Source organism: Prionailurus viverrinus, chromosome B3 (genome assembly GCF_022837055.1).
Source record: "Prionailurus viverrinus isolate Anna chromosome B3, UM_Priviv_1.0, whole genome shotgun sequence".
NCBI lineage: Eukaryota > Metazoa > Chordata > Mammalia > Carnivora > Felidae > Prionailurus > Prionailurus viverrinus.
In genome coordinates, this window is record NC_062566.1 from 29,010,558 (window position 1) to 29,033,472 (window position 22,915).

Below are 22,915 nucleotides of genomic sequence, written 5' to 3' on the forward strand. Positions count from 1 at the left end.
ATCCTGAGGATTGGAACTAATTATGTTGGGTGGAGTAAAAGCTGAGTCATCTAGTGTAGTGTATGTACCACGGATCTGGCAACATTTTTGTCAATGAACTGGATAAAGAAGTTAGGCAGTTATCAGTTATGCAGATGATGCAAACTCAGAAGGATATAGAATACCACTGATGCCTGTTCCTCAAGATTTAAAAGTACTGCTGAGGCCAAATCAGCTCAGATTTCCTACCCTTAGGACCTCTGCTTTTTTTTTTTTTTTAACGTTTATTTATTTTTGAGAGAGAGAGAGAGAGAGAGCGCGTGCGCGCGCATGAGCGGGGGAGGGGCAGAGAGAGAGGGACACAGAATCTGGAGCAGGCTCCAGGCTCTGAGCTATCAGCACAGAGCTGGACGTGGGGCTCGAACTCACAAACTGCGAGACCATGACCTGAGCCAAAGTCAGACACTTAACCAACTGAGCCACCCAGGAGCCCCAGGACCTTTGCTTTTTGCACACAACTTAGCCACTGCCCCTTGCTCTCTGTCTCAGGGGTTGGGCCCCTATTCTCTTCCTCCTCCCAGCTATTTCTCTAGGGTAAGGGTGGTGGGGGGAAATAGCTGACAGATGCAGGAAGTTGGCTTGGTCTCTCATTTGACATCTAGAGAAATGCATCCTCCCTCAATACAACAAAATCCAAATTCTCCAAGGTTAGCAAGGTGAAGAAAGAGAGCTGTTTCTAGGAGACCTAATTATTTCAGTGAAATCCATCTCCCTGTTGAAATTCCCACTGCCAACCTTCTGCTGGCCTTTCAGGCTGTGCGTCATGTGCCTGTAACCCTAAGTTAGCTCAGAGATGGGTTGGACATCAAATATTTTGAACTATTAATGAAGAAAAACAGGAATATAAGCACAGAGAATACAAAACACATTAAACAAGCCTGGCTTTTCAAGTATAGGTTTATTCTGTTACAGCTTCTTGATTTACAGAGTCTTCCCTAGACCACCTATTGTCTCATTACTTTCACCCTGTGCTTTGGAGATACCTTCTTTGCCCGAGTACCTTGCCTGCATTGTAGTTCCTGACTTGCCTCAACATGAAGTACCACTCTTAAGGCCCATCCCCTGGGCGTTTTTCTTTTTCTTTCTTTCCTTTCCTTTCTTTTCCTTCTTTTTTTAAATTTAAATCCAAGTTAGTTAACATATAGTGTAATAATGATTTCAGGAATAGAATTTAATGATTCATCACTTCCATATAACACCCAGTAGGAGCTTTTCTTAAACTTCCTTACCTGTTCTTGATCAAGACTGTTACACTCTTGACTCTACAAGTTTCCTAGGGCTCTCTGTCCCATTCTGCTTTGTGGTCTAGAAGAAATTCCTTTCCACTAAATAAATGGCCCCACCAGGAAGCCCACACTCACTGAAATTCCTGCCTCCTAGGAGTACCCTTGCAGCTCATCTAAACAGTATTAGGGAGAGCTAACATTTTTTACTTCATACTAGGTAGATCCAGGTTTTATGCTAATAAGCACTTTAATAATTTGCTAACACTTTGGATTACTATATACTTGGCATTGTTGTAAGCACTCTGTATTTGACTAATGTAATTCTCACAAGCCTATGAATTAGGAGCTGTTATTCCCATTTTGTAGGTGAGAAAACAGGATAAGTGATTTGCTCATATTCCACAGCTCATGACTGACAGATAACCTGATTCCCGAACTGTTTGTTCCAATTCTAGACTAGATAGCCTTTCAAACTTTACAAGTATTTTTTCATTTTTTTTTTAAATTTTTTTTTTCAACGTTTATTTTTGGGACAGAGAGAGACAGAGCATGAACGGGGGAGGGGCAGAGAAAGAAGGAGACACAGAATCGGAAACAGGCTCCAGGCTCCGAGCCATCAGCCCAGAGCCTGATGCGGGGCTCGAACTCAAGGACCGTGAGATCGTGACCTGGCTGAAGTCGGACGCTTAACCGACTGCGCCACCCAGGCGCCCCAGTATTTTTTCATTTTAATGCTGACCAAAAAAGATGGAAGATAGGTTTTCTTTAGAGATCTTAAATTATGTGTCTAGGGTCTCATAGCAAGTCAGTGGCAGTGCTGGGTTTTTACCAGGACTGCCCAACTTCAGAATCTGAACTCTTAAGCATTGTTTCAATTCCCGCCGAGGTTCTCAGACTACTCCCACAGGTGTTCCAACAACTCAGTCTAGGTGCTTGGCTGCTCCAGTGGTGTAACAACATTTTTGCTCAATTTTGAGAAATTGTGAATGGATTTTTCTCAGTTGTAAGCATTTCTTATAATTTTCCTTTGTCAGTGACACCTGCTATAGCAAGTATTAGCAAATAATAGAATGAGAAGTAATGAACAGATAGTGTATATTACCAGGAAAAAACTCAAACACCTGCGCTGGTCTCATAGGTGTCACTGTTTTTTTCGTAGCATACACATTATGTCTTTTTTATGCCAATAAAATTGTAATGACATTAAATACATCATTTTATAGTGTTCCACATAAAAGCAACAGGACTCTGAATCTAAGAAGTTTGAAAGCCAAACATATCTGAAAAATTGTAAAACCTATCTGGTATAAAACAAATCTAATTAAAAACCTATGGCACTTCTCCAACAATGCCTTCATTGCAGGGAATCTTGCAGGGTGGGGCCCTGAGTTTCTGGAGAGGAATCCTCCCACAGCCTGGAGAAGGAGTTGAAGAAGGATTGCCTCTTTCTCCCACTCAGGGCTGCCTACCGCGGAGGTGGGGCTTGTGAAAGCCAGGTCTGAACCAGAGATCCTCCTTCACAGAGGCCAAGGTTATTACAGATACTGCACACGTAGGTTGACTGTGGCCTCCTACTTCACACAGTCCTGGGCGCAAGCAGCCTTACTTCGTCTCTACCTGGACATACTTAGGGTGAGGGCCAGGAAAAGAACTATTTTCCTCAATTAGTCCCAGGTGGAGAGTAGATGGCTATGATTTCTGTATTGAGAACTTGGAAACTCCTGGAATTTAACCTTCTTCCTTCTCGTGGTAATTTTCCATCCAGGCAGGGTGTGGTCCTGACTCAGTTTGTGGTGAGGATGTGGCCATCCATAGGGGAGGAGCCTTGTGCTTGGTTCTGCCTTTCACTCTGGCCAGTAGGGAGAGAGAGGAAAGAGTCTGGTGCTGAGTCATAACTGGGTTACCTAACAGCTTCTCAGGATGGATTGGGAGGTGGAGGTTTGGGAGATGTCTCAGCTTCTGGGACAAGTTTGAGAGTGGTGGGGAGGAAGCTTCGCAGGTCACACAATTCCCCCGGGAGCAGTGGGAATAAAAGTAGGCTCCGGTTCATCTGAAGGGGCTTCATTCTCTCTGGAGTGTGGGACTTTCCACAGATATTTCAGAACCACACCCCCTGCAATGGGGCCAAAGATGCCATCCTTTAAGTTAAAGCATTACCTACAAAAATTATTTTGTCTAGGAGAGAGACTGAAGTCTCCTTAGTCCTAGCCATCCTTTCTGGGCTAAGTGGGTCAGGTTGTCTGGTAGCCAGTAAGCATGGAGATGAAGACTAAAGGTAAGGTGCCAAGTGAAAAGCAGAGTGTGACTGAACTGCAACAGGAGGAATTCCTGAGGAAGGGAGCACACGATCCATTGTTCACTGATGCTTTTCTTCGTCTTCCAAGTCTTGGTTACTTTGGGGGAAGGGGTCTGCTTACAATCCCACTTGCATCTTAGGCAGCCTAGCTGTGGCTACACTTGCAGGGAAAAAGAAGGAGACAGGGCCTCCATGGGACTGGCTTGGTGGATAGGGTTAAAGTATCCCAGGGAGGCTTTGTCCTGTGAGTCCTAACAGTTTTGGGCTAGAGAAAGACTTGCAGTGAGTCACACAGGCCGACTGGGTCACCTTGGCTGAGGCAGTACTTCCACTGGAATGAACAAGGACTCCTCAAGCTTCCTCCCTTCTGCTTTTAACTGCTGATGAGGCATATCCTGAGGAGGGGGGGACCTAGATACACAGTTGCATTCAGAAAATATTCTTTACTGTTGCTATCCCCTAGAATGCCTTCCCATACCCATATCTGTCCTAACCAACCTCCATGTGTTTTTCTATGTGAAGCCTTCCCCTTCTGACACAGAAAACCTGTTCTCTCTTTACTCTTGATTTCAAAAGGCCAACTTTCTCTTCCTTCCAGGGTTTTTCTGTGGAGGAACTCTGGAATTAAGATTTTGTGTCACCCTGATGAGCCTCAAGAGCTCTTGGGAATCTGAAGGAAGGCATAGAATAAATTAAGTCTACTTGGTCTGGCTCTGGAAAGGGCATATAAAATCCAAAGTGATAAGCACTTCTGCTTTAACCTGACTTTCGGGGTCAATGGGCTGCCCTGGAAATCTGTATTGGCCTGAGAGAGAACACTGCCATTTTACCTCATGAGGTCGTGTAATGGTAAAGCCTATAAATATCACCCTCCTTCACCAGGGCCACAGGAGTTGGGTCCAGTACCATTTGCAGTCATACCCCATGAGGGACTCCAAATGACCTTCAAGAGACCAGATTTAATCCCAGATTCTGTGGTTCTGTGGCCATGAATCCAACAGGTAACAAAGCAGTCTATACCCTCACACTCACCCCAGTCCATTGAACCTACAGCACCCCCTCCCATCCTTCCAGTTCAGAGAGCTTAATGGAAGGACTGGCTCTCAGCTTCCCCCAGGTTCATGTAGCCCTGGGGATACTTGTTGCTGGGTCAAAGGAATGGGGATTCAAGATGACCAAGAGAAGGCAAACAGAGTTTCTTGCATTCTGAACGATGTTCTGGCACTAATCATAAGGATAATCCTCCACAAGGTCAATTCCCCAAAAAGGGGATGCCTGTTGGGCACCATGCTGTACTCACTCACATATATCATCTGATCAAACCCCATCTTATGAAGCAGGCATTGTCTTCAATTTACTTTGTTGTTGTTGTTTGAGAGAGAGAGGGCACAAGTGAGCGAGAGGCAGGGAGAGAGAGAGAAAGTGGGGCTCATTTTTTTTTTTTACTTACCACTTTAAGTGGGGCTTGTGCTCACCCAAAGCAGGGCTCAAGCTTACCTGATGTGGGACTTGAACTCATGAACCGTGAGATCATGATCCAAGCCAAGGTCAGATGCTTAATGACTGAGTCATCTAGGCACCCCTTCAATTTACTTTTAAGGAACTGGGCCCTTACATATTGAATTATAGGATATGGTCATAGGGCTAGTAAGTGGAATGGAAAGAAGAGAAGATGGAATCCAAACTTTCTTATATACTATGCTGCTTTTTGGCAAAACAATGACAATCACCTTAAACTCCATGTAACAGATTTTCACTATGCATCTAAACCCGAGCAAGGATATGCTGGATTCGTCTCTGCCAGAGTTTCATGGACAGCATTTTTATAACTCTCCAGTTTAATACCTGTGCATTTCAATCTTGGGAATGTATCTAGATTTAGGACTTTAAAATGCAACATAGTCTAGCACTGGCCAGATCACTGACACCTCCACCCCCCACTGTTGTTCACCACTGTTTTTAGTTCGTCCTTAGCTCAGGGCCAACCAACTTCCCATCTACAACCAAGGGGACCAGCAAAGGCTTCCAGAAGAAATTAAAGGATTCTGTGGCAAACAAAAACGTACTTTTAGGCTGTCACTTTCTGGTCCCAGCTTATCTAACAGGAAAGCGGAATGGAAGGCCTTTGATTCAGGGCAAGGCAGGTGTCTGCCAGTCAAGTCACATCCATTGTCTAGTTTTCCAGGAAAAGGAAAGACCCTAAGAGAATATGGTCTTAACGATTTTTAATGAGGCAGCGTTGTATCTGTTCTCAAAACTTGGCTTCATGAAGGCAAGAATTAACAGCTGTTTCATTGATAAACTGCCTTCATCATTGGTTGTTGACTAGCCCTCGGAAGGTCGGAAGATACCTTGGAGAAAAATGTAAGAAAAGCTCTAACAATATTGATTTAAATACATGAGGTTGAAAACAAAAGTGCTGATTCCTGCAGTTTATCAACTCTAACATTCTGACTTGATATTTCCTGACGGTCACTTCTACACTAATATTAATGCCTTCTATTCGCTTTCTACTCTCAGGCCTTCGCTCTGCAGGATCCTAGCCCCAACTAAAGTATTCACCCGGCCCCAAATAGTCCTTTCTTGTAGCCCTAAGAACAAAAAGGCCTCGCGCTCCCGCTCCACGCACACTCCGCCCTCCCCAGTCGTCCCTAACCCCGCTCCATTGCGGGAGCCCTTCCGAAGGCGACCTCCAACCGTCCCAGGAGTCTCTATCTCTCCGCACCTCCTGATCCCATCTCGGGCTCCCTAACTGCCTGTGCGGCACGGTTTCCGAGGTGTGTGCTGGGGCGGGCACCCGGAGGGATGGGGAGTCGCAGGACAGGGCTAGGGGAATGCTGCCGAGGATCCATAAATCTCGCACTGCCCGGTTAGGCCAGGACAGCTGGGGCAGCCTGGGCCGAGGGTCAAGAGAAGAGCCCTCGTCCAGCACTCCAAGCTGGCAGCAACAGGTGGTGGCCCCGGCGCCCGGGGGTCTGGGAGGGAGGTCCCCGGAGCTCCCGGGGCGGGCCCCGCTGCCTCGCCACTTCCTCATTGGCCTGCGCAGAGCGTTCATGCCGAGACTTTTATGTAACGTGTCCTTCCGCCACGGAATGTAGTCCTCCCCTAAAGGGCAACCTGGCAGCGCGTTGGGTGCCGCGGCACTTCCTCCTGAAGGTGACTGCGCCCCGCGAGGAAGCGGAGGGGCGGGGCCCGGCGAGCCGGGAGCCAGGATTGGGTGCGGGGCGGGGCGGCGGAGGGATTGCGGCGGCTGCAGCCTGGATAACCTTGGGGCTCAAGCGGCCGACTCCCGCACAGCAGCGTCGCGTCGCGAGCGTCCAGACCTTTCTGCAGCCGCACTGCAGCTCCAGCGGGACCGCGCCGGAGGTGAGCGGGGCAGAGGCTGGGCCATCCGTCCCCACCAGGGTTCCGTGCACACGGCTAGTGCGGACTCCCGGCCGTCTGCGCACTCAGGGCACTTACACTGGGGCCGGCGCAGGGTCCTGGGCATCTTGCACCCGGTTGAAGTCGGGAGAGAGAGCCAGCTCGCGCCTAGGGTCTGCTCGTCAGAGCCCCCAGACCCCCCCAGCCCTTGTTTGTTCCACAGCCGGCCCTCCCCTGCCCCAGTGCTCACCCCCATTCTGGTCCCATCCTCGCCTCCCTCTTCTCGATCTGCTTCCATCCTCGCCTTCCTTCCAGTATTCCCTCCTCGGATTCCTTCCTTGCCTCGCTCACCCCCTGCTCATCTGCTCGCCTCCCCCCCGGCCCCTTAATACTGTACCATTCCCCCTCCCTGGGCCCTCAGCCCGGCCCTGCCCCCTTCATTCGGATGCTTTCCTTGTAATCTCTCCTCGAAACCCGTTCCCCAGCTCCCTCCCCCCGTGCCGTCTCCATTCAGCTTCGCGTGCTCTTCCCGCGTCCTTGTCCCCCCTCGTGCCTGCCCCTTCCCCCATTCATGCCCTGGTCCCGCCCCTCCCCCTCCATTCTGGTCACGTCCGCTCCTCCGCATCCCTCTCCTCCGCTCTCTGATTCGCTCAGCCCGGGTCCTCGCCCCTCCCCTCTGTTCTGGTCACGTCCGCCTGCACCCCCCCCCCCCCCCCCGCCTTGCCACCCCGCTTTCTCGCCTGGGTCTTGGAGCCCCGGGCCCGTATCCCTAGTTCATGTCCCTAATCGCAGTGGTCTGCGGATGGGCTGGGCCGGCTCCCGTGCTGCCGGGGGATGCAGCGGCGGCCCGCGGCCCATTTGGAAGGTTATGTAACCCTCGGCCTTCCCGCTGCATGGGGAGGAAAGGGTGGTTGCCCCTGTGGCGCATTCTTGTTTGGGGCCGCCCAGATTCGCCGCGCTGGCTCCGAGGAGGGTCCCGGGGCTCCCTCCTGCCGCGGCGGGGCTGCAAGTAGCGGACCGGGACCCGCCCCGCCCCTCCGCAGGACCGGTGCAGCCTCGCCTCTGCCTCACCTCGCTGAACACATACTCCCCGGTTTCAGAACACGGAGATCTCGGGGTGGGTGGGAGCAGGTTATGGGCAGAATAGAAATATATCAGGAGCTTGACGCCACGTACCGCGTTCACTCAATAAAATCTCTGTGTGCTAAGCTGTTTTTCTATGACCAGAAAGGTCATAGCCCACAAAGCTCATAATGTGATTAGGGAACCAACAGTGGTAACTGCTGCGAGGAAGGGATCGCTTCCTGTTGGGTGAGGGATGGAAAAAGGCCACACGAGGTGGCATCACACACTGGGTTTGAAGCAGAAAAGTACCTTCCAGTAGTAAGGTTATTTAAAAGGCATCCCTTGGTTTTTATCTGTATTCTTCAAACCTAGGACATTGATCTTCTCCTGTCCACGTGAGCCTGATGGGTGAAGTCCAGGCATGATGGACAGAGGCATTGGGAAGTTAATGGGCTTTTAGAATCAGGGTCGACTCATTAACATCTGGAATGAGAGAGAGAATTCAGCCCCAGGACCTCAGTTTCCCATGTATAAACTGGGAGTAGCATTTTCCTCCTAATGGTTGAAAGGATTGGTCACTATATACCCAGTTACATGAATATATGGTGAATACTCCGCTCAGTGTCTGAGCTCTAGTGAGATGTCCAGGAGAAATGCCTTCCAATGTATTCTTTTTTCGCTGAGCACAATTACTTAAACCGTAATTGAGCATGAGGGCTCATCTTCTCCATGCCATACCCAAACAGGTATTCCTAGTTAATCTTTGGAGCCATGATTAAAATGCAGACATCTCCTGGAAACCAATCCCTTAAGGCATCTTGGTACAGTGTTTACAAAGTAACTAATAATGTTACCTTGCAGCTCTCTACTTGCTGCAGTGGCTCTTTGATCTCCTGAGAATAGGGACCTGCAGAGGAAGGAAGGCAAGGAGGCAGAATTTCAGCAATTGATGTTTGGCTAGGAGAGTAGAAACAAACTTACAAACTGAAATCTTCACTGTTATCCCCACCTATGCCAGGTGGAGTTCTAGGGTTTGCTTTACCAGCTGGTGAGTGGAGGTTAGGATCCCAGGCAGGGACTGCAGCCTCCTGTTGGCAGTACTGAGGGTGTGGTCACTCCCTGGGGTACAGAGGCTAGCCTAGGTCGGGACTTCTGCTCTGCAGCATTATTAGCAAATAATTCACTCTCCTGTTGCCTGAGGATGCTGTTGGGAAATGCAGTGGGGCTGTTCTGAGGGGGAGGGTATGTAACCCAGCACCAGGTCTGTGGTGGAGGGGGGGGTCCTCTGTGGGGAAGATGACTCAACCTTTCAACTTATCTGCTTTTGAGAGAATTCTCTTCATTGGGTGAGTGGGAAACTGCACTGTGGTCTTCACAGGTTTAAAAAGTCCCTTCTCCCTATTCAGTGAGTCAAACAGTGAAGGATGTGTTTCCCCCAAGTTAAAAATGGTTTCGACTAAGTGAAAAATAGTTGTCCAGGTTCCCTGGCTCTCTGTACTGCCCTAAGACCTTAGGGTGCAGCATGGCAGAACCCCGGGCCCAAGTAATGTGGCCTGTGTCCCTGCATTCCTGAGACTACTCCGGGGCCATGGCTCCCTTTGTGGGAGGAGGGCTGTAATGGTCATGAATAATGATGACTGAAAGAATGTCCTTGAACTCACTTCTGAGTGAAGTTACACTTCTAAGTACTGCATTAGAAGCAAATAATTTTAGTGTTGAATTCATAGTTTAGCAAAAAGCATTATTGGGTCTCTAAGACCCAATAATTTGCCAGTGACTTGGCAAATTTGGTAGCTGGGACTCCAAACAGCTAGCACCTTGTAGGGAGTTGCTTCTGTGCCTTGAATGTTGTGACATTAATGGGGGTGGGGGTGGGGGTCACAGGAAAAGTCATTTTATTTCTTAAAGCCGTTTCTTAATGTTGAGGCAATGGAAGAAATGAGGAAATGACTATGAGCTAGAAAGTATAAAAAACGCAACCCGTGCATTATCAACTCACACTAAACTGGTTCTAATTTATTTTGCTTCAGCTTGTGTGAAGACATGTCAGGATGTGTTATTTTAGCCAAGAGCTAAGACTGCTGTAGGTAGGGGAAAATGACTCATTTGACATTTAATTTCTGAATCATTCCAAACATCCACAATCAAATCTCAGTTGGTTGGTACACCACAAGAATGAGTTGCCAGTGTGAGCAGAGTTTTCTTGCAACCTTGTCGAGGGTCTTGTGAGATGTTTAAGTGATTTGGTAAAAGGTCTTACAGGAGGGGTGCCTGGCTGGCTTAGTCAGTAGAGCATGCGACTCTTGATCTTGGGGTCGTGAGTTTGAGCCCCATGTTGGGCATAGAGATTACTTAAAAATATATGTGTGTGTGTGTGTGTGTGTGTGTGTGTGTGTGTGTCTATCTATGTATATACATATATATGTATATATGCGTGTGTATATCTGTATATACACATATATATATTTTTTGGTCTTACAGGACCCTGAGTCATCATTTTAAACCTTAATTCTGGTACAGATAGGAACAGAGCTAAGGGAAGACTGTTCTTAATACTAGCATACTTTCTGGGAACTTGGATTTTTCACCAAAAGCCAGTCTTAGGCTAGATAAATGAATAGTCTGATTATTTGGGGCTTTGTTAGAGAAGCTGTTTTGGGGACAGTGAGCTGGGGTGCGTAGTGGATGGTGCCATGCAACCTCTGTTGGGCCTTTTTGCCTCCCGGTCTGACTGCTCAGTTCAGAAGGTTGGCAGGGCCACCAAGCGGCGTGGCCCCGCCCCTGCAGTGGTTTGTGCTGGTCTGCACGTAGGAGGGCAAGCCAGGCTGCAGTACCTCCGGTGGCCTCTGAGACTTACCTCCCCAACTTCTGTCCATAGGAGAAGCTTTTGGGGAGCTCTAACTAAGCCTCTCTCTCCTGACGCCAGCAAGCCTTGTTTTGGATGTTAGGCAGGGGCTCTGGGGTGAAGATGCCAAGACCAGCTATGATAGCACCGAGCTTAGCTGATGCAGTCCAAAAAGTTCTGCGAAAAGGCCCCCGTTCCTTCCAAGCCTTTGAAATCAACTTACAGATAGTATTTATTTAATTTTAGACAGTTGGTGTCTTCCTGGTTTCCAGTGATGAGTGCAAGAGAATTACCCAGTAAGTGAGTCAGTCATGGTATAGGAGACAAAATCATGGACACTTTTGGAAGAGCTCTGGGAGCTTTGATCTAGTTAGAGGTAGGGAAGTAGAGACTTTGGATATCTGGTATCCCTCTTTTGTTACTACATTAGAAAGCAGGTTAATAAACCTATCACATGGATGGACATTTTAAAGCCCTCACAATATTGAATGTTGGGCAGAGGTATAAGAGGGCAGGAGCTCACATTACTGGTTGGTAATGGAGAGCAGTTCAACGATATTTAGTAAAAGAGAAAATAAACATACCCCGTGACTCATAAATTCCATTTGTGGAAATATAGAGAGAGGAGTTCACATTTGCACAAGGAACCATGTACTAGGATAGAGTTGTCTTTATACTGATTAATGGTGGAAAAATTGATTCAGTGGGAGGAGGAGGATGGCCAACCAGTAAAAGAATACATAATACATAAGTAAATGATCTAGTCGTGTAGTGGACTAGGACGTGTAGTGTAGTGGACTAGTCGTGTAGTGGACAGTTCATATGAATTCACCAGATCTAACGTACCCCCCAGATAGGTCTTAAATGTGCTGAAAAATGCAAGTTGTTTGTTTGTAACAGTATACTACTTAGAACATTTTAGAAAACAGTATCATGGGGGTTGGTATAGATATAGTCACACTTAAATGAATTAGAAGGATAGAAAATTCCTGACAGTAGTTGGGTGTCAGAGTTCGTGACAGGCTGTGGACGGGTTGGAGGAGTGTGGGGATAGAGGGAAAATGAACTCTACAAAATGCTTTTTTTTTTTTAAGCCTAAAATTCTGGCTGTTAGTAGTCAGTTCTGGGTGGTAGAAATACAGCTGTTAATTATTTTTTTTTTCCTTAGTTCAAAATAAAATAGAAGCAAATCTGTGAAGGTCACTGTAGGAAGACCAGTCATACAAACTAGGTCAGTGCTCTTAGAGAGCTGGTCCTGCCATTCCTCCTCCCATCTCCCCTTTCCCCCTTCTCCTCCCTCCAACTGTGATGCAGGGCAGCTCTTCCTTTAAATGCTGAGCTAATGCCTCACTCTGGAGGCCGTCACCCGTCCTGGTTGTCCCTGACTTGGGCCCTAAACTACAGGGTTCCAGGTCCCTTGCTGCTTCCAGAGTATGAATATCATGCCCTAAAACACTGCCTCGTTATTTTAAGCCTAGTAAGGAGACATCATAACACAGGACAACAAAAGCTTCCTCCGGACTTGCTCCTTCAGGCTGAAACCAGTTCTCTGCTCTGAGCATCTGTGGTCAAACGAGGACGTGGGATGTTTCTCTGACTTGGGACTTAGCTGCCCTGGAGTTGAGTGGTCCTTTGGGGGGTGGGCCCATTTTGTGTCTGCCTTAGTGCCCTCTTTACACTCAAGTTTGAAATAGAACCTTAGGCCCCTGCTTGTAAAGTATAAGTCCCTTAGTTGTAGCCCTGAATAAATAAAAGCAAGGGAATTTTACTTGAACCTGCAAGGGGGCTCATTTTTGTTTTATGTAAGTAACCAGGTAAACTAGACTTGGCTTTCTATTACTGGGCCTGCTGAGGGTAGATTGGACTTGAGATTCACATCTCTTAGCTAGAAATGCCTTTTCCTCCATACCCTACTCCATATGTAAATACATGATATCATTACTGTAAGTGAATATAAGGACAAACAGCCATTCAGTCTAGACCTTACTAGGTTCTGTAGGTGGCCCGGCACCTATTTTGATGTCGGTGTTGTCATAGATTAGGGCCAGTCTTGGGATTTCTATTGCTCTGGCATCTAGGAAGAGAGCTCCTAGAGAGCAGGCTGGCCTGGACACCTTGTCTGAAGATTGGGGAATTGAAAGGCCTTTGTCGTGCTGACCTGGAGGTGCAGATAGCAAATTGATGTCAGAGCAGGGAACACAATCGGGGGCACCAGGTGCCATCATAATTGGGTTACTCTGTGTGGTGAGGTTTGGCATCAGGACACACTTGGTGCAGAGTGCCCTGGCTGGTTAAAAATTGGGTTATGCACATACAGGCCCATGGGCTAGGCTGGTTTACTAGGGCAGAATGATTTGGGCCTTTGTGAAAGAATTGGCGAAGCGTGAAGCCTTCCCGGCACAACTCGCCAACAGTACTGGCTCTAAGAAGAGGCATGTCGTATTTTTTGGATGCTCCTTCCTGCTCTGGTTTCTGGATAGCGGCCAAAGAATCGTTTCTGGAACGAATGAAGCTAGAGAACCAGGAGCTGCTGGAGACGAGGAGGAGAGGTGGGAGGAGGGGTGCATGGAGCTGAGCTGTGAGCGTAGCTACTCCAGCCCCTCAGCCTGCACTGAGGCTCTGACGCTGTCTCCTTTCTCACAGAGGAGAAATGGCTGTGAGGAAGATCCTACTGCAGGGGCTCATGCTCACAAGTAAGGTTCCCGTACCCGAGCACAGCATTTGCCACCATCAGTGGGTACGCCGGGCTTCCACTGCTGGCTGGAGGTTGGCTGCGCATGTGTCTGCCTCCCAAGGAGGAGGATGCAGTAGTGAGTCAGACGGGCACTGGCCTGGCTGCATGTCCTGGCGGGCACTGTCCAGCCTGAGGGGCGGGGAGCTCTTCCCAGAGGCCCGCCCCGAGAAACCGGGCTGGGACTGCCATCCTGGGGCTAGGGGACAGTCGAAGGGTGTTTAGGAAGAACTCAAGTTAGGTGGTTGGCAGGGTGGGCAGCTTGCGCTCAAGAGAGGCTTGTGGAGGACCTTGGCAGCAGAGCCCTGACCCTCCGGCAAAGGAGGCTCTGGGGCAGAGCCTGAGGCAGGAGACCCGCTGGTGACCTGGGGATGAGACCTGAGTTCCCTGGTTTGGTAGGGGTCTTTAAGGACATGTTGAGATACCGCATAGGAGTCTGGACAAGCAGGCTTTTTTTTTTTTTTTTTTTTTTAATTGCTGGCATGTAAATACGCTCAAATGCCAAACAGATTTTCATTTGTTATTTTTTGTGTGTTTAATAGCCTGGGTGAGCAAAAGATCAGAGCTTGCAAAAGATGAGATTTAACTTGACATGGTGACATAGGATTATTGTTTGAGCCCAATATAATTGTATCTGCTCCTGGCCTTGGAGACAGCCCTTCTGTACCAGAACATCCCTGTCACAAAGATTTTGCCGTAAAGATTGAGGACAGACTAAACAGGAAAAAAAGTTTGCTGGAATTGGGTGCGTGACTAATAGTTTTTTTTGCATAGAATTGTCCTGCGGACTTTATTAACTTAGGGCCTAAGCTGTGTTATCTCACCTCTGCCCCATTTAAGCAGAGTATTCCTGAAATGCATAGAGCAGTGGTTGATTAATAAAACCAGAAGCTTCTAACCCTTTTAATTCCAACACTTTTACCAGGAAACTTATAAATGTTATCATTTTCAGGAGAGGTACAGTTGCCATTTTTCTTAATATGGAAATATTTCATTACGGGTAAATTAGTAAAAGGAAGAAAAAAATTTGCTGTAATCCTATCACCAGCTGATGTGCTGTTAATATTTAGGTAGATATTTTTCCAGTTAAATGTATGTTTACTTTATTTTTTAATTTTTTTTTTAACGTTTATTTATTTTTGAGACAGAGAGAGACAGAGCATGAACGGGGGAGGGTCAGAGAGAGAGGGAGACACAGAATCCGAAACAGGCTCCAGGCTCTGAGCCATCAGCACAGAGCCTGACACGGGGCTTGAACTCACGAACCTCGAGATCGTGACCTGAGCCGAAGTCGGACGCTTAACCGACTGAGCTACCCAGGCGCCCAAATGTATGTTTATTTTATTTTATTTTATTTTATTTTATTTTATTTTATTTTATTTTTTTTATTTTATTTTTTTTATTTTTTATTTATTTTTTTATTTTTTTAACATCACAAATAAGATTTTTTATTTGTCACCATTAAATGTCTGAATTTTAAACAGATTCTTGGACTGGTGGCTCATATCCATCAGCTCGCTCAACTTTAGCACCGGTCTCATCCCCAGTAGCTTTTCCAGAACTGCTACCTTCACCATGAAGCTCCATGAGCTTTCCCAATTCAAACTTGGGCTTCTTCAGCATTTTTACTTTTCTAACGAAGACATCATGAAGTGGATAAATAGACTGACAAGCCTTCTCTAGGTCTTTTCCGATGCTGTCTGGAATCAGTTTATTGACAACTTCTTTCAAGTCATTTGTCTGCACCTCTCGGGTCATGATTTCCATCATCTTTTTCCGAATTTGGCAGACCTGTTGGTGCTGAGCATAAGAGGTCTTCCGAATCTGATTGTTGCGTTTTTTAGTAAAACCGACACAAAAGAGACGAAGCAAATACCCATTGGTAGTTTTGACATCAACGTGAGCTTCAATCATGGTCTGCCATTTTTTGACCATGGAGCACATTTTGTCCCGGGTAAGATCCATGCCATGGAAATTAGGCAGTTTTTGCCCTGAACATCTTCAGTAATTAGCTTGAATTTCCTAAATGCAACTTCATCATTCTGCAAATCAGCCAGGCTGATTTGCAAATCAGCCACGACCCTTAAGGCCATCAGATGCGATTTTGGTTCCTTGAGTTCTCGTGACTAGTGTTTTTCCAATATTTCTTATATTAAACATTGCTGGTGCTTTTACATCATACCAGTCTTTCTTTGAAAATGGATCAACCACTTTCTTCTTGGCTCCCTTTTTGCCGCCTTTCGTAAGGCGCTTGTTCTTGCCTACCGCCATGGCGCTGCTCAGGGAGCCAAAAGGGCGGAAGTGTAACTCGCCCAAATGTATGTTTATTTTAAAGTTTATTTATTTTGAGAGAGAGAGCGTGCCAGTGCGAGTGGGAGAGGGGCAGAGGGAGAGGAAGAGAAAGAATCCCAAGCAGCACCCGGGCTGTCAGTGCAGAGCGCAGTGTGGGGCTCAGTCTCATGAACCATGAGATCAAGACCTGAGCCAAAACCAACCAGGTTCTTATATAGAATAGTGAAATGTTAGTAAATCCCCAGTCTTAAAGAAAATTTAGAGGGAAGGTAATCTGGTCTCCACTAGGAGATAAAGCATCATAGAGGAGCCAGTAAGAACTTACTTTTACCTGCAAAGTTTCTGTTACCAGTTTCTTGGTATTTTCTCTGTAACATAGCTGAACCTCTGGGAGCAGCTACCACCTGGCTACCTGGTTACTAAGGTAATGTTTTCCATTGCCCCAAAGAACTTTAGTTACACTCAGCTTCTGCCTTGATCCTTGTACAGCTCTGCAGAGCAAACTTTACTCAGCTCCGAGCGATCTTTGCAAGTGGGGCCAAGGAGCCACCCTGAGCCAAAAAAAGAGCATTATGTCATCGGAAGCCCAAGCCCAGAGAACACAAGGTATGACCCAATAACCAGTGGCCCCAGCCAGGTCCTTGGAAGGAAACCCTGATGTCTCAGGTCTAGAGAAGAGGCGGCTGATGCTGATGATTTTTAAATTTTTTTTTGGGGCGGGGGGGGTTGGTTTTTGTTTTTGACAGCTGATGGTTTTTAAGAAGATTGGGGTTAGTTACTCCAACCCATTCATTCAGATCTTATTTGGTTCATGATACAGTCCTCAAACTGGATGGTGACTCCACTTGGAGGCCACAGCAAGGCCTTTGTGTTCCAACTGGGTTCGTGTGCCCCCTGGTGCCATCTCTTCAGTAGTGTTCCCTTCACAGCCAGACTTGCCTAAGCCCCACCCGCTGTGTGCTCTGCAGGCAGCAACCCTGACTCCCCATCAGTGCAGGTAAAGGAACCCTGCCTCCCCAGGCAGTACCTTCAGTAATTCCTCAGTGCTTCAGATTCAGGGAAGGAGGGGAAGGGGGGTAGAACTTTGACTTCGGCAAAGAGGTGTTAAGATACACTGAAAGGTCATTCAACAGACCCTGGAATACCTCCTAGTATTAGGTGTTAACAGATATAAAACCAAATAGGTCATGGAGGAGAGGGTTGATGTTTTCATTTTGCTGCCTGGTATGTTGTATTAGAGAGTTAGGAAATGCACACTGAAGGGAACAGTGCATTTGTCATGTGGAATAGTTAGCCAATATCTTACTTCCCCAGTTTTAAAGTTTTGGCTTCTGTAGTTGAGGACTGGTGGTAGCCATTTGTTTTCTTTCTTTTCTTTCTTTCTTTCTTCCTTCCTTTCTTTCTTTCTTTCTTTCTTTCTTTCTTTCTTTCTTCAAAGGTTTATATATGTTTGAGAGAGAGACACACACAGAGTGTGAATGGGGGAGGGGCAGAGAGAGAGGGAGGCACAGAATCCGAAGCAGCCTCCAGGCTCCGAGCTGTCAGCACAGAGCCCGCTGCGGGGCTGGAACTCACAAACTGTGAGATCATGACTTGAGCCGAAGTCAGATGCTTAACCCGCTGAGCCACCCAGGCGCCCCTCCCTCCCCCTTTTTTTTAAAATGTGGTAACCATCCATTTTCAGTAGCTGACAAGTTTGCTCATACCTGGTCACAAAGCTTCTTGGGCTTTTATCACAATTCTCGAAGGTAGCAGAGGTAGGTTTAGATGCATGGTCTACTCGAACTACCCAGAGAGGCCACCAAGTCAAGGATGGAGGAGGAGAAAGATTGTAAGAGTGATATATCAGGGTGCCTTAGATTTATAGGAAGAGGAGGGACAGGGCTGAAGAGGGGCTTGTTCCGGAGCCTGGCCTGAAGCCTCTAGGCTCAAGGGTTTTAGAAGGAGTAGCCCTTGGTCTGAGAACTTGAGAGGGACAGCCTTCTGATGAGGAGTGTCCAGCTCTGGCTCGCATCCTTACCTGATGGTTCTTAAGACACTGCCTGGAAACTTCTCAAGTCTTTGTAATCAGCTAACTAACCGGCTGAGTGAGTTTAGTTGTAAGTCAGTAATGAAGAAAGCAAAGGTCGGGACAGTTGTCAGGATTGTGACCTGGCCTGGTTAATTACCTGAAACACAGATGGTCTTTGTTACTTAGGGTGGTGTACTTGTCAGAAAGTTGAACTGGGATGGTGCATCAGAAAATCAGTTGGGAAAAGGATTTGGCAAGCAATCTTAATTTCCTCATGTTGTGACTGTCCTGTTAAAGTTGCTGTACTAATTTTAGAATGAGACCAGTGCCCTTTGGGGTTATCCTTAAATTTATGCAAATTACTTTGTGTGTCCTAAAGTGCTGCTGACCAAAAGTAGATGTAGTTTTTAGGTAGACTCCTGGGACAAAAGATTCTGCATTCAGCGTTTTGGATCAACTTTGCTTCCTGTCTAGGGACTGGTTTCTACTATCTGTCTGTGAACTCTCCTGCTAGAGTGAGTCGAGGAATGAACTTGATGTGTGCCCCGTGTTAGTGAAAATCTAGTATCCCAGAGCTCAACGGACTGCCTGGTTGGTGGCTGTCTTTACAACCAGGAAACTCACTTTGCGTTTGGGTGGGGATTGTTAAAAGGCAATGTGGATGCCCTGCCCTGTAGCAGACATTTATAGCTTTGAGATAGCTTTTCATACAAAGATCTAGATTCGCCAAGGTACTAAACTAGGATTCCATTCTTTACCTCACTGGAAGATCAGTTACAATTTTCTTTTGGGGAAGCTCTTTCCATGCCTGTGACATGTTGTTTGTAGGATGGACAAGAAAGCTGTCAAGGTAGATATGAGCTGTTGTCAGGGGGGTCTGCTTACAGCAGGTACTTGGGAAGTACACACATTGGGTACGAGGTTTTAAACTGTTCTTTGAGGTCCTTCCCACTTGCTCACGGCCGTGTGAACCCTATGCCTGACTTGAGGAGCACCCACATGGCCAGAGCGTGGCAGGGCTCCCTGTGGCTTGTGTGCAAAGTGTGCTTATTGAGTTAATGTGTAAGCAGGAAACAGCCTCATGTGCCAAGTGGTATATTAACTACCTGGGCTTCTCAGACTGATACTCTCTCTTCAGTTCTCCTGGACCCAGGACCTCAGCAGCCATGTCAAAGCCCCATAGTGATGTCGGGACTGCCTTCATTCAGACCCAGCAGCTGCACGCAGCCATGGCTGACACGTTCTTGGAGCACATGTGCCGCCTGGACATTGACTCGCCACCCATCACGGCCCGTAACACGGGCATCATCTGTACCATCGGTGAGTGGGTGTGCCCCTCAAAACGAGGGCCTCCTATGACAGTGATCTTTTCTCTCCTGAAAAGACAAAATAAATGTAGCAAACCTGGTTGCTGAGCGAGAGGCTACACAGATTCTTGTGGGAACTCAGGTCATAGGAAGTTGCAGTAAGGAATTAGTATGCTCTGTGTTTGCTACTAAAGGTAAAATTTAGACGATGTCTTCCTTAGCACCTCTTTTAGGAGCATCTCAGAAATCTTAGGAAGATCTTTTTTTTTTTTAAGATTTTAAAAAATGTTTTAGTTTTGAGAGAGAGAGAGAGAGAGCAGTGGAGGGGCAGAGAGAGAAAGAAGACCAAGGATCCAAAGCGGGCTCTGCACTGACAGCAGAGAGCCCGATGCGGGGCTCAAACTCATGAACCATGAAATCATGATCTGAGCCGAAGTCAGATGCTTAACCGATTGAGCCACCCAGGTGCCCCTCTTAGGAAGACCTTTTTGACATGGCTCTGTGCAACCAGAGTTCTGTGGTTGGACATCTGGCTAGCCTTCAGGGAGAGCAGAGAGGGCTGGCCAAGTCTTACTTAGGCTTTCCTAGTTAGATAGGAGCCTGTAGAATTTGAAGGAAATAGGAAAAGTGACCCCTTAAATCAAGAAAGTGAGCAAACACAATAACAGCTATGTATATGCTTTTGAAAGAATTTTGAGCTTTTTGCAGGAGGGAAATTTAGGGACAAAGAATATCCAGAGTTCTTCAAACTCAAGTGTTATTCCTACTTTGAATAACACTTAGGCTTTAATATTTTTTTCACTAGGTCCGGCTTCCCGATCTGTGGAGATATTGAAAGAGATGATTAAATCTGGAATGAATGTGGCTCGTCTGAACTTCTCTCATGGAACTCATGAGGTGAGCCTCAGCTGGACAGTTTGGCCACTGGGAGAGCACGTAGGAAATTGGGTGGGAGTGCGGTGTTCATTTAACCACAGTGGATCAGGCAAGAAAGAATCTGGGGTTTACAGCCAATGGGGAGATCGTCTTCACTAGCCTATCCCTACTCTTCCTTTCCCCATCTCCTGCTATCTCAACTGGCCAAGTCTCCTTCCACAAAGAAGATTCGTTTTGTTATTGGCCGTGGTTATCCCACACACCTGTGTTCACAAGAGTATGGAAGGTTTGGGGTGCCTGACTGGCTCAGTCAGAGGAACATGTGACTCTTGATCTTGGGGTTGTGGGTTTGGGCCCCAAGTTGGGTATAAAGATTGCTGGGAAAAATAAACTTAAAAAAAAAGTGTGGAAGGGTTCTACTGGAAAACCTTGTAAGCCATTAGGTATCATGGCCACAGTGCTTGACACCTCCTTACCCTTGAGTTTCTGTAACAGTTCATATTTGAGGTGATGAGCCAAAAGGTCACCCTGCAGATTGAATTCTGGCCTAGGTTAGACCAAGATAACTGAGCAGGTACAGGAGAAGTCCTTATTGCAAGTTAAGGACTGAGTCTAATGCACTAACACTTCTTGGCATATAATACCCCCTTTCATCAACATTGTGTTCCTGGCCTGTGTCTTCCCAGGGGCTCTGGTACATTAAAATAAAGTCTGCACACTTCTCCAGCAGCGTGGTAGGAATGTATTTGTGCTGAGGCTGTTTATGAGCTGACTTGACCTGTGGACAGAGGCTTTACCTAGCTACTGGGAAGTGCTCCATTCCTGCCTGCTTCTGTTCCCAAACTCATTTTGAGGGAGGAATTGAGGTTCCCTGACATACAGTTCCTTTTAAAAACCATCAGCCTTACTCATAAGCCATGAGATTTCATACTGGCATTGGTACGAAAGTAATGGATGGGCCAAACTCCCCTCACTCTTTGTTTAGAAAAAGGAAAATGCTACCCTGTAAGGGCAAGTGGTAAGGGGTTGCCCTCTGGCATTTGGAAGCTGGTGTTAAGTTTAGACTAAAAATAAAGCCTCAGGAAGTACAGTCCAAGAGGCGAATTTCTCCTTTCTGGAAACGTGAGACTCTCCATCGTGAGTTCCGTAGCCCGTGTTCCATAAACAGCCTATGGCCTGGCAGGCGGCCGGCTTCCAAATGTCATGGAGGCCTGACCAAGTTCAGAGGAACTGTGCTCAGCCGGCACTTTAGGCAGGTTAAGACAGGTCTGTGATGACATTCTGTAATTTTCCGATGTCGGGGTCCTTGGCGGAAGTCCCTAGGAATTCCTGCAAGTGTTAGCTTAGCCCAAAGACAGAGCTAAAGATACCAGTGGGGATTGGTTCACTATTGATCCCTTCTCCTGGACCGTGCCAGGGTCTCCTCTGTGTAGCAGAAGAAGCAGAAATAGATTTTAAGAAGTTGACCTTTAACTAGGCTTGTGGCCTCTTCCATCCAGTAAAATAACACCACTGCAGCTCTGAAATGGCAAGGCTGCGTGCTGTCTGCTGCACCTGCTGGACAGGGGCTGGCTCAGGGATTTTGGTCTTTTTAAACTACAAGACGCATTTGGAGATAACCTCTGCTTTGACTCTTATTCCTAAGTTAGAATTGGGACTTAAAAAAAACCCAGCAACAACAAAATACTCCCCAAGTCTCTCTAGTGGGTTTATTCTGCGGTTTTTGACCAGGATAAGGTTGTCTCTGGGATCAGGGTTTTGGCTCATCTGAAATTGTTCTAATATTATATATAGTTATATAATTTAATATTACATAATGTAACATAAAGAGTTTTAGTTTTGACTGCATGTCAGAGCTCTTACTTCACATGCAAGTTTGACTAGATGCTATAGCATGCTTTCCCAGCTCTTGACAGTTTTTAAGTACTCTTTTAAAACAGAACATTGAAATTGTTTTCTCTCCCTCTAACAGAGGGCCATCTACTGTCTGCATCTTATCTTTTTGCCAGTCTCCCTAACCCCACTTGTAGCAGTTCACCTGGGCAAGATGTGTTCTTACTGAACATGTGGTCCCAGTGATACTGACTTTTAAACAACCTAAATTTAGAATCTTCCACAAGGACAGTATTAACTGATGGACTTCTTTACCACTTGTTAACATCCAGCAAAACCACAGCCCTAGCGGAAGACGTCAGTACACCTTCCAGCAGTGTACCAAAAGATAACTGTAGATATATAAGACCTAATAACATAAGACCTAATAATCTTATTGGTATGTATATAAATAGATGACTTTATGTCCACTCAAGACCAAAACACATATTTATTTAAAATGCTTAGGATTTTAAAATTTATTAGGTCACCAAAACCCACCCCTCAAGTTCCATAAAATGGAAATTATATAGGCCATATCCTCTGGCATATTTTTTTGTGGAAACTTTAAGTCTTAACACAGACTTAAATGTACTTACCAGAAAACAAAAGTCCTAATGAAAGTAAATGAAATCGTTAAAATACTAGTAGCCAAATAATCTAAAAAGGGTGAAGGGAAAGCATTGATTTAAAAGCATAACTTCATGAAATAAAAACTAAATTTGACAAACCAAAACACCTCTGTAGCACAGAAACTTCTGGAAAACCTGGTCAAGAAGCAGGATGCACAAAAAAAAAAAAAGTAGGAGAAGGGAATGTTTCCTATGTATTAGAAGAGAGTTTGAAAGTCATAAAAAGACTTCTTTAATTTCTATACATTGAGATGAACTTGACTCTTTTCCAAGAAAAGGTAATATCCAAGATGTAGAAAATATAAATAGATGAACAGCCTGAAGAAATTGAAAATGTGGCCATTAGCTCTAGCTCTGGTT

The 22,915-nt window shown here is 46.4% G+C and overlaps 2 protein-coding genes and 1 long non-coding RNA gene across 6 annotated transcripts in view; 1 reads left to right on the forward strand and 2 right to left on the reverse strand.

Annotated features, from left to right (window-relative positions):
• Positions 1–5,779: 5,779 nt before the first annotated feature.
• LOC125167276 (uncharacterized) lies at positions 5,780–9,088 on the reverse strand. Of its 2 annotated transcripts, none has more exons than XR_007152733.1 (3): positions 8,999–9,088; positions 8,844–8,896; positions 5,780–5,912 (listed from the first exon to the last, which is right to left on the reverse strand). It is a non-coding gene; the product is annotated as an uncharacterized LOC125167276 (long non-coding RNA). The 2 variants fall into 2 exon arrangements; XR_007152732.1 differs by lacking the exon at positions 5,780–5,912 and adding an exon at positions 8,302–8,472.
• Positions 6,771–22,915, forward strand: part of PKM (pyruvate kinase M1/2) — a 28,181-nt gene continuing 12,036 nt past the window's right edge. Inside the window, exons 1-4 of one of the 3 annotated variants that reach the window (XM_047861165.1) lie at positions 9,318–9,335; positions 16,347–16,463; positions 19,007–19,188; positions 19,981–20,072. In XM_047861165.1, coding sequence (XP_047717121.1) covers positions 19,035–19,188; positions 19,981–20,072 — 246 coding nt within the window. In that variant the 5' untranslated portion in view covers positions 9,318–9,335; positions 16,347–16,463; positions 19,007–19,034. Of the gene's footprint in view, positions 6,928–9,317; positions 9,336–16,346; positions 16,464–19,006; positions 19,189–19,980; positions 20,073–22,915 lie in introns of those variants that run through there. The other 2 variants (XM_047861166.1, XM_047861164.1) reach the window with 2 other exon arrangements.
• LOC125167275 (40S ribosomal protein S3a-like) lies at positions 14,994–15,867 on the reverse strand. The gene is given in 3 exon segments (XM_047861169.1): positions 14,994–15,544; positions 15,547–15,637; positions 15,639–15,867. Coding segments are annotated over 3 exon segments (792 nt in total). The 5' UTR covers positions 15,837–15,867; the 3' UTR covers positions 14,994–15,041.